The sequence below is a fragment of the Aphelocoma coerulescens genome, chromosome 1 (assembly GCF_041296385.1).
Source record: "Aphelocoma coerulescens isolate FSJ_1873_10779 chromosome 1, UR_Acoe_1.0, whole genome shotgun sequence".
NCBI lineage: Eukaryota > Metazoa > Chordata > Aves > Passeriformes > Corvidae > Aphelocoma > Aphelocoma coerulescens.
In genome coordinates this window covers 114,790,940-114,808,220 of record NC_091013.1, presented here as the reverse complement: position 1 = coordinate 114,808,220, position 17,281 = coordinate 114,790,940, and the positions used below count along the sequence as shown (strand labels likewise).

General features: G+C 45.6%; 1 protein-coding gene across 15 annotated transcripts in view; it reads left to right on the top strand.

Moving 5' to 3' along the window:
* The window catches only part of GJA8 (gap junction protein alpha 8), a 68,552-nt gene extending 54,402 nt beyond the window's left edge, over positions 1-14,150 (top strand). For 8 of the 15 annotated variants that reach the window (XM_069025155.1, XM_069025151.1, XM_069025149.1 and 5 more), the window contains 2 exons: positions 3,339-3,519; positions 7,302-14,150. In XM_069025155.1, coding sequence (XP_068881256.1) covers positions 7,312-8,511 — 1,200 coding nt within the window. In that variant the 5' untranslated portion in view covers positions 3,339-3,519; positions 7,302-7,311 and the 3' untranslated portion in view covers positions 8,512-14,150. The remainder of the gene's footprint in view (positions 1-3,338; positions 3,520-7,301) is intronic. The other 7 variants (XM_069025157.1, XM_069025156.1, XM_069025160.1 and 4 more) reach the window with 4 other exon arrangements.
* The last annotated feature ends 3,131 nt before the right edge of the window (positions 14,151-17,281 follow it).

Sequence of the window (17,281 nt, the reverse complement as noted above, 5' to 3'; positions counted from 1 at the left end):
TCCGTTGCCTTCTACACAAAATCCGCATTAAAGCACCTCAGAATGAGATTTGCCTTCTTCTGTGGGGATCTCACTTAACAAACACACATTGGGTCCCACCCCAGCTCTCTCTCCTGGACTGGTCCCAATTTCGTTTGGAGCAGCACACTTGGTGTCTGTGCAGCCACCGTTCCTGAGCTGTACCTTGGTGCAGTCACCTCTGCAGAGGCAGCCCAGCTCTCCAGTGTCTCACATTCCTCTCAAATTCCAATCATTTCAGCCCCCTGCCTTCAGGAGGGACTGCTGACCCCCAGCCCAGCTGTCATCCTCTTAGTTTTGTCCTCTAGTCTGTTGTCCAAGACACTCAAGGAAATACTGAACAGCCCTGGAGGCAGAACTTCAGGGATGTGATTCTCCCAGCTGGAAAAGTGAAGCCCTGATAATTACCCTTGGTTATGGTACTTCAACCTGTGTCCCCTCTGCACGGTGACTTTGCTTGCTGCCCTGGGAGCCTGCAATCTAGATATTTTCTAAATGTTCACTGAAGTTAAGGTATTTTACACCTACCCTTTCTTCCTCATCTACCAGGCCTGTTAGTCAAAGAAGGAAATTATCTTGGTTTGACATAATTTGTTCTTCAAAATTCCCTGCTCGTTGCTTCTTATCAGCTTATTGTCCTTTAACTGCTTATAAATGGATTGTTTCATAATTGGCTCCAGTATCTCTCTAGGTATCACAGTTAGGCTGACTGGCCTGTAATTCCCCAGGTCCTCCTAGAACAGTAATTTTCAGAGAAGAACTGCATTTAACAGATATTGAAAGACATTCCACTTTTGCCCTGCTTATCTTTATTAATTGTCTAGTTTGGTTCCATCCCTTAAATTAAAAACACGTTTCCTATAAGTATTCATCCTCCACTTGAGGCTCAGAACAACCCAGCCCTATCTTCACCTCTTCTGTGTTCCTGCCCAAACCCTCCTGTTTCGTACTTCCCCAATCTCCCTCCTCCTTGATGCTCTGTATCTTCCTCCCTCTCTTTTCTTTATGGTTTGTTTGCAGCTCCCTAGCAAAATATATTCCCCAGCAATTCATATCCATCAATGCCTGGAGAGAGTCCTGGAAAAATCTGAGAGCCTGGCTCTAAAAATGCAGGCAGTGCCATTTGCCAGGCTTAGAGAGATGTGGTAAGGTCTGCTTATAGATTTGTCCAGGGCTGGCTACACTTACATGATTTCTGAGACCGGTAGGTGGCAGAGAGATGATAAAATCTGGGAGACTGATCCTGGTGATCAGAGGATAGATCACTGGCTCTGGGGTGGACAAAGACATGTGTTACCAGAGAGCTGGGCGAGTGTCTGGCAGAGGAGAGCGCTGGGTGAAGGTCCCAGCTTCTTGTAGGGAGGCTGAATGTGCCCAGAGTTCAGCCTCAGCCGTGAGAGAGAGGTTTGTGTGTTCAGCAGAAGAACAGGAAGCGTGTGCCACTTTCTAGCTAAGCAGATCCTGAGAAGATAACTTTGTTTGAGGGAGGGGTATCGTTATCCAGGGTTGTGCGCTATATAATTGCACAATCTGCTATCATGCATGAACAGAGCTGTTCAATAGCATGGCCCTGCCTTGTCCTGACATCATGTCTGTGTTGGAAATCCGTTTGGAATGAAAAATCCCACATTCCCCAAGTGACCTCGTAGTCTCTGAGCAAAAGGCTGAGTTGCAGTGGAGACTTCACAGACTCAGTGGTGCCAGGGACAGAAGCTCAGTCACCAGCCTCAAAGCAGCTAAAGGTTGAGAAGTCAGCATTGAAGCAAGCTTCTTTCCAAAGAAAATAGAATTGTAAAAGTGCAGGAGGATGCCCATGATTCTTTGAAGGCAAGAAAAGTCCCAAAGGCAAGGAAAAGCCACTGTGAGTTAACAGTGTTACTTTCACTAGCTGTTACTATTTTTAGCACTGTTTTTTGGGGGTGAAAGTACTCAGCACATCTACAGGTTGCCTAATGACAGCATAAATACTGAGCCAGGTACACAGGTTGGAAGCGTTTGCCCTTCTCAGTCTGGCACTGTCAGTGCTGCAGTTCTTTTGCAGACTCAGTGATTGTCACGTGCTGCATGTGAGGTCAAGTCTCCTCGACCTTTGCTTTTATGGTCTCTGCTCCTTTCTTTCACAGCCACTGCTTTCATGCTACAAAGGTAGCTCTGACTTCCAGCATTACCCTGGTGCCTAAGAGAATCAAGTCTCCTTGCCCTTCTCGTGCTCTGCCTTCTCCTCTTCATGCCCATCTCAACCAACCACTTCCCTGCATAGTCCCAGTACAAGAGGAATTCCTCACTGCCCAGCTTCATCTTCATTTAGACCCTTTTCTTCAGAGGGAGGAGGTCCTAGTGAGCTGGGGAATCTGACCCAGAGCTCAGCAGTGCCTTTGTAAAAGGCCTCCAGAGGAAGGGAATATGTGGTTTTCCACAAACCAGAAATGTCCTGCAAACTGGGTGTGCCCCATGCTAAAGGCTCTGAACCGTGTGATACCAAAGAAACCTTCATTCAAATGATCAGGCTAACACAGACCCAATAATCAGACTGGAATGTAATTTCTGCATCAGCTGCATATTGCAAGCTGTTCTGCAACTTGTCAGACAATGTTTGATATTAGGATAGCGTTTGCAAAAGGCAGATAGAAGTTTAATGGCAAAGGTCTCTGACAGTAGCTGGATGTAATTTAGAGATGGACTACAGCCATGTAGTTACATACCAGATTTGGGGTTTGGCTCATTATATTAGAGAGAAGAGGCCTAGAAAGGGATGTGCACATTCAGCTAGAGCTGAGTTTTCCACAAAGACAGTTTTGGTCTGAAAAGGAACGGGCAGTTTAACATCTGAACCACCTGCCTTCTGTGATGCACTCTCTAACAGTGCTGGATGCTGGTGGTACCATCTAGTCCCTCTCTTACTGCTTCCCAGGGAGGGGTTGAGAGTGGCAGTGATGACCACTCACTCATGTATTGATACTAGTTTATTGCAGTAGAATATAGCAAAACAAAACAACAAAGGTGTTCCTTCTTCCTCCTTCCTGTCCTTATTCCTCTCATTGATCCAACCATGCCTTTTCTTATTCACTTCGTATTCTTGGGACTTGTGAATGCCCCACATTGTGTGTCCTCTCTCCAGGAAGACTGTTCCCATGCTTTATGCAGCATTGACTGAAAAATGTTCTGCTGCTGCTTCTCTGTTTAGGAGAGTGATTTCTTAAGGTGTCCAGAATATGACTTTCAGTCCAACTACATGCATTGAGGGTGATTTTTCATTTGTGTCTCCAGACTGGTTCCTCTTGCAAAATGTGATTCTTTTCCATCTCTCACTTGTGCTTTAGCTCTTTTGAAATCCAGTTTGAAAAACATCATCTCTGCCTCCAGTTGTGCTTTGGACCTTGGGACTCTGCAAATCAGCCTAAAAGCTGTTTGGGAAGACAACTGCTGAGATGAGGCTCTGAGCTAACATGGACACAAATGCCCAGAAACACTGAGGAGTGGCCTGAAACTGTTGGTTTGAAGGTACAAAATTTTGTGGCCCTTGTGTTTTAATATCTGATTCAAATGATAGCTTTTCTGGAGACAGAGTGTCTCCCAATGCCATTCTGGGAAATTAAATTCGGTGTTGAGTTTGCATAAAGAGGAGAGCTGCTTGCTGCTTCATCACTTTATGAGCCTGGCATCTGTATCGTTGCTTAGCAAATCTTGCTTCCAGTAATCCTCCTTTTCTTCAGAGCTGAGCACCAAGAGCACATTCTGAGCAATGCCTCCAGAAAGACTGAAAAAACCATACCTCTGAGTAAGGTTATAACCTTTGACTTATAATTAAAACTCTCAAGGCATTTAGTTGTACTTGTGGATGCATTACTGAATCTGTGATTCCTCTCCTCTGTGGCCTCTCCAGCATTTTTCCAGGTGGCTGGGGGGGTAGGCAAGTGCCTGGGGTAACATTCCTGTGTGCTGGGCTGCTGGAATTCAGCTATGCTCCTTAACAAAATAGTTTGGTTTAGACATTTTTGGTGGATGTGCACGTGCAAGATGCATTTGGAGAAAAAACTAAGCAGAGCTAAGACACTGGAAGGCGAGGCTGTAAAGTTGGTCTTTCTCAGCTTTGATTAATATTGACTGATAATCTTGTTTTCCCATTCTGCTGCTTTTTCCCAGTAAAAGATGCTAAAGAGCAGACCAAAGTATCTGACAATGCCAAATACAAACCCAGTACTTCAGTATCTGCCTGAAAATCAGTAATGCAACTTGTCTGTCAGAGCTGAGTGTAGGGCAATGAATTAATTCAATTAATGCTGCCACTCTCAGAGATGTTGGCATTCCCTTTTCACCTGCCACACCACAACACCTAAAGACCAGTGAGTGTGGGCACACACAGAGCTGTGCTGAACCACAGTGGAACTGCAGAGCTGCTTTGGTCCCTGCTTAACTGAGCAAACTCCCATTTATGCATGTGTTAGGTTTTCACTGCCTGTCGCCTGTTCCTCTCCCCCCCTCTGCTTTTTCATGTTCAGTGGACTCTCCTCTCTGTGTCTCTGCCTCCCTCTCTATTTTTTTTCTCCCTATTGTTCCCCACGTCACTGACTGTCACTCACTTCATAAAGCCGTCTGGCTCGGAGCTTAAATATTGCAGGGCAACTAAAACCCACCATCAGAGCCAATTCAGTCATATCTGCTCAGTCGTGCGACAAGGTTGGGGCTTTTAGGGTAGGGAAGAAGAGAGACAAAAGTTCACTCTTCCCTGCAGAGTGCCAAGAGAGGAGGGGGACACATTTCTTCGGTGGAGCCTCTCACAGCGGCAAGTTGCTTGCTCAACATCCTTAACCTATTCAGCCTCTTTTGCTGGTGGCGTGCGCAGGTTGCGACGTCTGGGAGCGCAGGGTGGGGGTCTGCAGCCAGCCCGTGAGGGTTCAGAACACAAATCTGTTGACTCTGAGTGGACTTAGGCAGAGTCCTGCTCTTTCCTCGTGACAGGCAATTTCAGGGAAAAGGGGACTGCCGAAATACCTCGCTTACACCTTTTTTTGAGGCTGGAGGGGCTGACTGCTTGCAGGTGGAATCCCAGACATTTGAACTGGTTGTGCCACTTGTTGTCCGTCCACCCAGTATTGTTGCTTGCAGTTGAACCAACTGAGCAACCTCGAACCACTTCACTTGCAGAAAACAGAGGGGATGGGTATGGCAGAGTTGTGAAGAATGTGGCCAGTTGGAAGTGATCTCAGGAAGGGCTTAGCCAAACATAGCAAGATGTGTGATGGAGTTAGACAGGAAACATTTTCCCTTCTCTTGTACAGTGAGTTTTCCGTGTGATAAGGTTTATCACATCTAGAATGTCGCTCTTGTGTGCTGCAGTGGAAATGCTCAAATGGTAGCGTAGCTATCAGTGTGACTCACAGGGAAAGAAAGGGATGGAGTTAACTGAGGTGCCTGGGGGATAATGAAGCTTGTACTGTGTGTAGTCATGTTTTTTACAGAGTTGCACATGATTGGTAACTGTTGGGTGTACTTTGCTCTGTGAACTTGTGGAAAGAGGATGTTTAAATCAGTTTAGATAATGTATGTAAACAGCATAATCTTCTGCTAGACTTGTTAATGTAAGTGCTGACATTAACACACTTCTTTACACAACTTTAATGACTGAGAAAGTAGCAATTTTCCTTGGTGATTAAATTATATGTTTGCTGCTTCTGTATGCGAGGTGTTTGTGCAAGCTGAAGGAACTGTGTTCTGTTCTTCATTTTCTAACATGGGTGTCCGGGCTAAAAATGTTGTGAAGTTTGAAGGCAAGGAATATGAGTCCATCTTGTTTTAGCAAAATGCCATCATAAGCATTTTTTCTTTTTGATTGAAAATTTGTGAAATTCCCCCAAACCATAGAATTCTCACTATTTTGTGTGTTTGCCTATGTGTGACTACATACACAGAGTAATTGAAAGAGATTGGTATGCGTTGGTGTGTCATAACATATGGCATTACAAATATATCCCAGTGGTATCTGAAGGAGGAGGGAAGTTTAGATACTCAGATTTCCATGCTGTTGACTGTACCTTCTTTTTCCCAGTGCTTGTGTATGTGTCTGCATTTTGGGAACTATAGATGGAGGTAGTATCTAAGAGATGAACTTCTAGATCCCTGTGAACAGCTATTTTATGAATAATGTTCCCTGTTTCACTTGTCATGCTCTACAAGTCGGTCTTTCTGGGCCAGTGTAATATTCTGCATTCCTCAGAGACTTCAGACTGCTGTGATGTGTTAAATCAACCCATACAAAACAACTTTCATCTCTATTTCCCTCATTCATAGATCTTCCCTTGCCAGAAATTATATAGTGGGAAGTTCAGGATATGCACAATGAAGCTCTGACCTATGAATAATTTCTTGTTATGCAGAAGTAATGGCAGATGTAATATTTGACTTGCATTACTTGAAAACGGACGGCTTTCTTAGCTTTCCAACAGTATATCTGCGGCTGGCTTCCAGCTCTGTGTTAGACTGAGATAGTGGCACTGACATTTTAGAGACAGCAAATAGTATTTCAGGTCCCAGTTAGAGACCTTGGTGTTTACCCCAGGTTGGTTCCACTGTCAGTGTGGCAACTGACTTCAGAAGGCAATGCAAAGAACAGCCTCAATAGCACCAAATAATTATATTGCATATAACACATTCTATATAGCAAAACTAACCTATATAGTAGTTACTAAGCTTATACAGCATTACTAACATAGTAGTGGTGTTGTAATTGCTGTTCTTACCTAACAGAGTGATTGCTAAAGTAGAATTGACATTTGCAACCTAGAGAGAATTCAGGATGGGTGCAGATTCCAGATCTGTTTGACCTGTAAGGGGTTCTGCTGCAGAAGAGCTTGTGTGCTTGAAAGCTTCACCCTCTCTCCTAACCACTGCAGCTGCCTGCTGATAAATCTGTTCCACTGTATTGCTGCTGAGTGTTTGTACGTGTACAAAATCTAAGCAGACTCACAGAACTGAGCCTACAAGGCACCACAGAAGACTCTCACCTGCAAAAGGAGATAAATATACTCCCTGGCTGAAAAGTAATTGCCCATTTAGAGCCATAGAAGAAAGAATTTAGCAGGCAGCTTGCTCTGGCTTCCCAGCCCTCCTCCTGCTAATAAATCATTGTGAACAGGCAAATCAGCAAGCAAGCAATCGTCTTTCTGTTCTCAAAGCGTATTAGGGAAATACTGATTGAAAGCAACGAAAGACATCAGCGGGAAAACCTGAAATCCTTAAAATTTAGCATAATTTGTGGTCTTTCTCTTTGTTTTTTCTTCCCTTAGACAGTAAGAAATGGGTGACTGGAGTTTCTTGGGGAACATTTTAGAGCAGGTGAACGAGCAATCCACTGTCATCGGGAGAGTTTGGCTCACAGTGCTCTTCATTTTCCGCATCCTGATCCTGGGCACAGCTGCCGAGCTAGTGTGGGGAGACGAGCAGTCAGACTTTGTGTGCAACACCCAGCAACCTGGTTGTGAGAACGTCTGCTATGATGAGGCCTTCCCCATCTCCCACATCCGGCTCTGGGTCCTGCAGATCATTTTCGTATCCACGCCCTCGCTAATGTACTTCGGGCATGCTGTGCACCACGTCCGCATGGAGGAGAAGAGGAAAGAGAGGGAGGAAGCTGAGAGGCGCCAGCAAGCTGAGGTTGATGAAGAGAAGCTGCCCCTGGCTCCGAATCAAAACAAAGGCAACAACCCTGATGGAACCAAGAAGTTTCGCCTGGAAGGTACTCTCCTGAGAACGTACATCTTCCACATCATTTTCAAAACCCTCTTTGAGGTGGGATTCATAGTAGGTCAGTACTTCCTGTATGGCTTCCGAATTCTCCCTCTTTACCGCTGTGGGCGGTGGCCCTGTCCCAATCTTGTGGACTGTTTTGTCTCCAGGCCCACAGAGAAGACCATCTTCATTATGTTCATGCTGGTGGTGGCTTCTGTATCCCTCTTCCTCAACTTGGTGGAGATCAGTCATTTGATCTTGAAAAGAATCCGGAGGGCTCTGAGAAGACCAGCAGAGGAGCAGCTTGGAGAGGTCCCAGAGAAGCCCCTCCATGCCATCACAGTCCCCTCCATCCCGAAGGCCAAAGGCTACAAGCTGCTGGAAGAAGAGAAGCCGGTGTCCCATTATTTCCCTCTCACGGAAGTAGGGGTTGAGCCCAGCCCCCTTCCGTCAGCCTACAATGAGTTTGAGGAGAAGATTGGGATGGGACCATTGGAAGATCTCTCCAGGGCATTCGATGAGAGGTTACCATCGTATGCACAAGCGAAGGAACCAGAAGAGGAGAAGGTACGAGCAGAGGAGGAGGAACAAGAGGAGGAGAAGCCAGGGCCTCAGGAAGAACCAGGGGTGAAGAAAGCAGAAGAGGAGATGGGGAGAGATGAAGTGGAAGGGCCTTCAGCACCTGCTGAACTTGCCACTGATATGAGACCCCTGAGCAGGCTAAGCAAAGCCAGCAGCCGGGCCAGGTCAGATGATTTGACTGTATGAAGGTGCAGGATGGGGGAGCACATGAAAAGGAAAAGGTTGAAGAGAAAAGGAGAGATAGAGAAAGAATCAAAAGATGTTTTTAAGCAAAGTGCTAAAATGGCCACTTGAATATTATTTCCTTTTATGATTCTCAACTGGAAAGGTACTACCATGGTAACTGTGCCTTATTTGCCCCATATGTCCCTCTATTTCCCTGTTTCCACATGCCAGCTCACTCCTTACAGTAATATCTACACTGTACGCATAACTGATGTATTTTAAAACCTAGCATGGCAGTAATACCCAAATGTTGCCGCTGTGATCATATTTACTGAAAGCCTTGTGTTCCACATTTCTCTAGGAATGTGGGGAGGATCTGTCTTTCAGCCAGTGAGGGGAAAGACTGATCAACAACTGTATCTAGTCTTTCTCTCTCTGTTTTCTCCTATGGCTCACTGAGCAGATCTCCCCTTTGCTGTTGGCATGGAATTGCAGTTATTTAATTCACAAAGTGAATTCTATGCTTAGCATCAACACACTAAAATACTAAGCCCAAATTCCCTTCTTTATTCAGAAAATAAAGGCAAAAATGTTCCAAATTTCTCTGTGAATGCATATCTGAGTGAGGTAAAAATATTTTCCCCGGTCAAAAATATTTCTGCTCTTCCAGTGACATTGACAGTGGGCAAGGTTAACAGTAGCTCTCTACTAGGACTTAGGAGATGCCTAGAGATGGATTATTTGTTCCCAAGAGGGTCATCCAGCCCAAAGACTAGTTCAGAATACTGGAAAGAAGAAATTCAAGTGATGTTTATTACTTGTAGCCTTGTGACTTAAAGATCTGAAACTAGATTTAGCCAAGCAAGAGGGAAAAATCTTCTAAGAAAGGAGGGGACAGCTACAGCCCCCAGAGCATGAAACTAAATACAAGCCTTCATGGTATGATCCTGACAAGTGTTCAGTTCCTGGAGCTTCCAAGCTCCCAGGCACTCAGCAAATCTCAGGTACAGAGTCCCGAAGGCACCTGTGAACCTAAACCAGAGGTCTGGGTAACTATGTGACTTTTTAAACCTCTAAATACAAAACTGGTTGGTCAAGTTTGAAAAGACAGATATGGTAAAAGTCTTTTGACAGCCTTTGTTTTTAATTTGACAGACTGGAACCATTCAGTGGGCTACTTTATTAAATGCCAAAGTCTTGCTCAAGTAAGACAAGGCCTTTCAAAAGATGATTTAGACCTTTTGTGCCAAGAGGTCTGTACAGAACTCTCAGAGACTCAGAAAAATCTTTTTTTACAGAAGGCAGAAAAAGATGTGCTTGCAAATGTTTAGATGTCTAATATAGATTTCTAATTTTAGGACTACAGCAGCAACTCTTGGCTGGGACAGTGCAGCAAATGCATTCAAAAGCTTCAGGTTAACAGCGATTTCCCCCCAAAACTGAGCCTCATGCCAAAAAAGTGCAGGTATGCACTCTGCTCTGCTCTGCTCTGCAAACCTCAGAGCCTGCCGTCTCAGCAAATTCTTTCTGCTGGGCTGCAGCCCATCTCATTGTTCCCAGGGCAGGCTCTAATCCAGGTCAGGGAAAAAAAGGTCTTTGGCACAATGCATAAAACTCATCCCGCCATTAGCTAGAAAAGACCCCCTGTGGCCTCCCATTGTGGCAGGTCTGACTCAAAGCCCAGGGAAGGCAAATGGGTGTCTGTGAGAGCTCTGGGTGGGCTTGGGCCCTGTCCCAGCTCCAGTACAGTCAGTCCTGTCGCTCCTGATCCCACCCCTTTGGTGGAGTTCCCTGCCTGGCCATGCAGCCGCGAAGGTGGCCGGACTTCACTGCCGAGTGACGTTAAGCTGTACATATGTAGAAAGTCTGTAGGGTGCATTGGGATTCTTCAGCACCACAGAGGTGCAATGTATTTGTTTTTGGTTTTTTACACTATTCATCCTTTTGCTCCTCTTGGGCCTGTGTATTTTCCCAAGGTTTGCAGCCTGAGGTCAAAATCTTTATTCCTTAGACAAAGGCTGTTAGGGTGTCCTTCCTTGTGAAGGAAGACTGAAGGTCCCTCCTCAGTTTTGGGAAGGAATATGATAAAGCAACACGTGCAGAGAGAGAGTCTGGAGGCTACCATTTATCCACTCTCTTAATACAGAAACAGGAGAACAGTTATCACAACTGAGGAAAGAGAATGTTTTTCAGCAGGAAGAGTCCACTGTGCCCAGTTCAAGATACTGGAACTAAAGAAAGGGCTAAGATTGAGATGAACAACACAATCACCACACTTATACTAGATGGGATCTATTTTATTTTCTCCATAGAAAGAGATAAGAGAGTTTGAATGATTCTAAGCATCAACCAGCCCAGTTGTTGAAGGGGGTTGGAATCATACTTTCCTGCAGGTAAAAACCCCAGCCTTGTAACAGGATAAGGTATCTGCATCAGAGCCTCTGACCCTTCCAGATACCAAGGTACTGGACTGGTTGAATCACACCCACCCCTGTTGACTCCTAATTACTTGACAATTCCACTCCTTAATCCTGACATTCATACACTCATTAGACTACAGGACTACTTAAAGATGAGTGTTTGTTCATTAGGAGTACATGGTTCACAACATGGCTGTCAGGCGGGGCAGTCTTTAATCACCATATGTTAATTAAGTCCTTTTCCACTAGAGAGCCTCAGTAAAATGCACCATGTGCAGTGTACTCCATGGACACCATAGTTCTCTCACAGCTGCCACAAGAATGCTCCTTTCTTCCTCTGGGTCCCAACAGCACAAGGAGAAGCTGGCATTTTGCTCCTGCATCCACTCAACTGCTGCTTGATTTTTTTTTTTTTTTAAAGCCAGTTTTCAAGTACTCTGCCTGGCCAGCAGTGAATCTGTAGCCACCAAGCACAGGCCACGGCATCAGGACAGTGCTGCTCAGCAAACGGGGCTGGGAACAGTCCGGTCTTCTGGCACTCAGCCTCATCTCTGCAAGGAAATCGCTGTGGGACTGCCACCAAGTCATTCTTCCTTCTGGTGCAATTGGGAATAATTTTCTACCTTACAATGATGATGTGAGGCCTGACTTGTTGTGCTTGTAAGGGAAAGGGAGGTCCTTGGATGGAAGGCCCTACGGATGAGCAAAGGATTATTGCTATTTCTGGATGTGATAGCACATAAATGTGCTGTATTCCCTCTCAGTGAGACAAACTTAATTGTTCATTCAAGAAATTCCTAGTGAAGTTGCATAACAACCTCAGAGCTGTGGATTCAGTGTATGATTCTACTCAAAAAATAATTTAGCAAAACACAGAGATCTATATGAAGAATGGGGAAAATTATTTCCTTGGGAAGGGGGAAATCACTGGACAATTAGAGCCATGCCTGGATCATTTAAAGGTGTGTTTGCCCCCTTGGCTCCCTGTGCAAATAAATTACTAACTGATCACATGGCTCTCTGCAAGGAGCATAAGATGCAAGTGTCAAAATCACCAAAGGAGGTGAAAGTAGGAGAGCAAGGTAGTCTCTTAGCTTACAATAGCATGTGGGGGTTGGTGTTCTCTAGTGTCTAGAGCAGTGGACCTAGGATAATAATCTTAGATTTATTTCCAGCTCTGCTTCTGACTTGCTGTGATAATCACTTTACCTCTCAGTGCCTGTTTTCTCCACCTGTAAAATGGGTGTAAGAATTTCCACCTACCTCACAGGGATGTTGTGAGGCTTCCTTAATTCTGTTTGTAAAGTAAGTAGGAATGATCTGATGAAAAGCACTGCTGAAATGCATGGTATCCTTGTTATTTCTTGGCAGAACTGCTAACTTGGGTAATAGATAACTCCTCGACCAGAAGGGTAGTGGTTTGGAAATGTGAATACTGCACTGCACTGACATTAACATGGATGTGGATTTGCCATGGGTAAAAAAGACTTTATTGATTCCCTCACCCATCTCTCCCACCTTCACCAAGGCCACGTACGAAGCTGTGGTGACAGTGTGGTGACATGGACCCCTCTTCTCCATCCCCAGCATCCACTCTGGGGCAGCATTTATGCTTAAATAAGGCAGTTCTTGGAGCACGTGGTTCAGGTTGGTGGAGCTCTGACAGTTTTAAGGTCCTTGCAAGGCATGTGGGAGAGGGTTGTATCACACAGAATATTGCTGGGCTTCTGTTTTAAACCACTCAGCACAACAGAGACTGACACCCACAAAATCTCTTAGTGCTGAAACACAGTGAGGTGCAGATTCCTCCTCCTGCAGGAGAGGAGAGATTTGGGGGATCTCTGCTCTCTAGGTCTGCATGGACATCAAATCTACTTACTGAGGGGGGAAGTCCCATCTCTCCTGCTGCTCAGTAACTCACTGACAGTGCAGTTTTACATTTAAAGAGCGGCTGTGTCACACAATGCTGAAAAAAAAGTGGCAGTTTGCTGTTTTGTATAGAAAATGGCTTTTCAGGCTGACAACCGAAAGTAATCCTAGCCTGGGCTTAGTTTTGTTTAGTAAAGACAGGAACATCCATGAGACCTACACTAAAGCCTTCCTGTAAGCCCAAGGCAGTTGTGATAAAACAGTATATGGTGCCAGATTTCCTGAGGGCCAGGGCTGGATAAATGTACCAAAATCAGGGCACTTGTCCAAGTATTGGAATAATTTTTTCCCCAACAGAATTACATTGCCATTCCTTGGGCTCTGTGTGTGCTGTACCTTTTAACATGGCTCAGGAAAGGCTTTTTGCCAACACCAAATGTGCTTACACAGCTGAGCAGTAACCATGGTGAGCGAATATGTGTCAGCTTGCCAAGACATAGCCTGGCACACAATCCTTTCCTTGCCACTAGCTTGGCACCAATCTATTTCAGTAGAAGAGGCAAGACTTAGGTATCTGTCAACAATTCAAGCTTTCCTCTCAGCAGCCTGCTGTACAAAGAGACACAGGAGGTTTGTTCAGCCTGGAGAGGAGGGGCTAAGGGCATTGGGAGCTCTAAGTTCTGTCTTCAGGTTCCTAACGGGGAGTTCCCAGAAAGATGGAGGCAGACTCTTGACAGAGGTACACAGCAAAAGGCCAGAGGCAACAATCACAATGAGCAGCAAAGGAAAATTTTGATTCAAATATTCTGACAAGGAAAAAAATTGTTCAAATGGAGAGTGGTTCAGCATTAAAGCGGGTGCCCAGAGACATGGTGGGATCTTCATCCTTGGGGGATGAAGCCTGGCTGGGAAAAGTGTTGAGCATCCTAATCTGACTCTGTATTGAGCTGAAGGTTGGGCCAGGTGATGCCTTCCAGCCTGAACTCTCTATCCCATGGGATATCCCAAGTTGAAAGCTCAGTGCAGCCACTGCATGGTGGAACGACTTGTGTAGGGAACTTCCTGCCTCACGGGGTGCCCTGGTAGAGCTGGTTTAGGCTGTCCCAAAGGCCACACCACCTCCCCAGGCACCAGCAGAGGTTGATGCACACACAGATTCAGCTGTTCAAGTGTTCAAGGCCAGGCTGGATGGAGCTCTGAGCAGCCTGGTTTGATAAAAGATGTCCCTGTCCATGGCAGGGGGTTGGAACTGGATGATCTTCAAGGTCCCTTCCAATCCAAACTACTCTATGATTCTGTGATTCTATGAACTGATGTTTGGTAGCTACAAAAGCTGCTTGAGGCCAGAATCGTGTTGTGTAACTGGTTTGGAAAAAGCATTACAAATAAAAAAAAAAAAAAAAAAGAAAAAAAGAGAGTATGCTTGTCAACAGATAAAATCACGGAAATATAGCGGCTTAGGTGTTTCCATATTTTAACTTCAGCGTCAAGTGTGCCTTTAAATCCATCTGAAAGTGCAGAGGACTGCATTTTAACATTCTGTCAACAAAAACCTGTGTGTTTTAAAGCTTGCTGATCTGGGATGAAGCAGCACTGAATAGAAATGGTGATTACAGAGCTACTGACAGAACATTTTGAAAAAAACAAAGACTGTTGGCTTCACCTTGCTAGATCCACTGGTACAGTGAAAGCAAACCAGCCATTTATTGGTTTCCAAGGTGGAAAAGCTATATAAAAAAAATGCTCAGGTAAGTTTTTCTATACATAACTTTAGTTCACAGAAGAGTCATAGACAACCCTGTAAAGGAATCCATGAATTGCCAGTGAACATCATCATCTGAACTCATCAAAACTAAACTCCAAAGAAATGCAGAAATCAGAATGATGTGGGAATACTTCCAGCTTCAGAGTTCTTGTTTATGAAAACCTCTGGAAAGAAAAGAAAATGGGTGGCTGGCTGCCAGCTAAGCCTATTTGTCATAAATATGGCCTTGTATCACCTTCTGGAAACCTGTGTGATTTCTAAATATACTCTTGGGCCAAACCCCCTGATTTAATTCAATATGCTGCACCTTCCTGCTTTACTTAAAAGGCTTGATTTTGGTTCTCCCTACAAACTGAACATAAAATAGCCTCATTCACTTTAATATGTGGAAGAATAACTACAACTGAAAAGCTGCCCCTGTACCCATGGAGGGCCATGGACCCTTCTTCCCACACGTGAACATCAGTGACTATCTAAGGAGGAAGCCCACAAAAAAAATTTCCCATTTTTCTTTTCACACTTTGTCTTCTCTGAAGGAGAAGTCCTGGGGCTGAGAGGTGGGTGTGGGGCTGGTTTTTTCCTGTAGGAATTATATTGTTCCCTGTGTGTTTCTCCCAAGGCCCAGGGATCAGTAATTTACAGCTAAGTAGAGGCATGTTTCAAGCCTATTTCCAAATACATGCAAAGAAGAAAGTGTAAGACCTATGACCAAACTCTGCCTTGTTTTTTACCCTTGTGTGGAAGTTGAGTTGCCAAGGTATAAACAAGAGCAGAATTTGGCTTTGTGTAACTTATTTTTAAAGGATTTCCTGTTACCCTCGGTCTCTAAAAGGCAACCAACAGCTAACCTTGCCCTGCAACCTACCAACAGAGAACAAACAACCACAAATCCCTCCAACCTCAGGAATCTCAGCACTTTAGGAAAGAACAGTTTCTAAGTAGCAGATACAGAAAGAAAGAACAGGCAGGGCCTGATCTCAGCTCTGCATCAATGGGCAGTGATACCAGAAGCTGTAAAATAAAAGGCCTCAGATCAGCTATGATAACCTGTTCCCTCAGTTCATTTCTCCATGAAAGCTGAATGTTTTCTTCTCTTTGCAATGCTGCAGACAAGGAGACAAATTTCAAACCAAGAAGTTTGAGAGCAAGACAGAAATCCAAACAAAGAGACTGTGGGACTAATCCAGTGACTCGGCACAACCAAACATAGATTTGTTTTCCTAGTGAAATGAGTTGTAATGAATAAAGGTTCCTGATTTCCAGTCAGCAGGGGCTCTGTGCTTTGTTAAACTCACAACTTAATTCTTCTCTTCCTATTTATTATTCCAAAGACAGAGAGGTCTGAGTGCCAATGGTTAGAATCATAGCATCAGAATCATTAAGGTTGGAAAAGGCCTCCAAGATCATCAAGTCCAAGTGCCAACCCAGCACCACCATCAAACCATGTCCTCAAGTGCCATACCCACACGTTTTTTGAACACTTCCAGGGATGGTGACTCTACCACTTCCCCGCAAAGTCTGTTCCAATGTTTTACAATCTTTTCTGTGAATTTTTTTCCCTAATGCCTAATCTAAATCTCCTCTGGTGCCACTTGAGGCCATTTCCTCAAGGTGTGTTCTTAAGAGGAAAAAAGAAAAAGATTCAGACGCCATGAAGGTCAAGTGGGAACATGACTGTGACATGAAGGATTGGATCTCACACTGATAGCCATCAGGAAATTCCCTGTCTGCACTTTAGCTTCCCTCCTGGCCCCATTCCTTGATACATTTTAAGTTCTGAAAGGCATCCACAGCCCAGTTCTTGGCGTGGAAGGAGGATGGAGAGGGCCCCACGTGGGAGATGGGAAGATGGGCCAGGAGCAGTCGTGGTGTGCCATGAGCCACTGCTGCCCTGCTCCTGCAGAGGAGTCACAGCGGTGGTGAAACGGCAGAATCACAGAATTGTCTGGGTCTTTAAGAGACCTTAAAGATCATCCAGTTCCACACCACTGTCATGGACAGGGACACCTCCCAGTAGACCAGGCTGCTCAGAGCTTCACCCAGCCAGGTCTTAAACACTTCCAGGGATGGGACATTCACAATTTCGCTGGGAAGTGCCTCACCACCTTCCAGTAAAGACTTTCTTTGTAATGTTTAATCTAAATCTGCCCTCTTTCAGTTCGAATCCATTCCCCCGGTCCTGTCACTCCACGCTCTTGTTAAAACTTCCTCTCCATCTTTCCTGCAGGCTCCCTTCAGACACTCTAAGGCTGCAATTCGGTCACCCCACAGCCATCTCTTTTGCAGGCTAACAATCCCAATTTTCTCAATCTTTTGTCATGGGAGAGGTGCTCCATCCCTCTAATTAACTCGGTGGCCTCCTCTGGACTTGCTCCAACAGGTCCATGTCCCTCCCATGCTGGGGACCCCAGAGAACGCCGTTCACCCTCCACTTCTTGCTGTGCCTCGGACACCTCCTTCTGCCCCCCAGCCAGCAGCGGGTGCCCTTTCCGCGGCTTTCGAGGGCAGCAGCAGCAGCAGCAGCAGCAGCAGCAGCAGCAGCAGCGCTGATCGCGACGGAGCGGGCGAAGGGCTCAGGCTCCCGCAGGTGCCGCCGCAGCCATTCCCTCACCGCGGCCCCGCTGCGCCCGGTCCCGCCAGGGGGCGGAGCTGCCCCGCCGCGGGGAGGGCGGAGCGCCGTGCCCGGGGCGCGCCCCCGCGCGCCTGCGCACCGCAGCCACCGGAGCCGGAAGCGCGG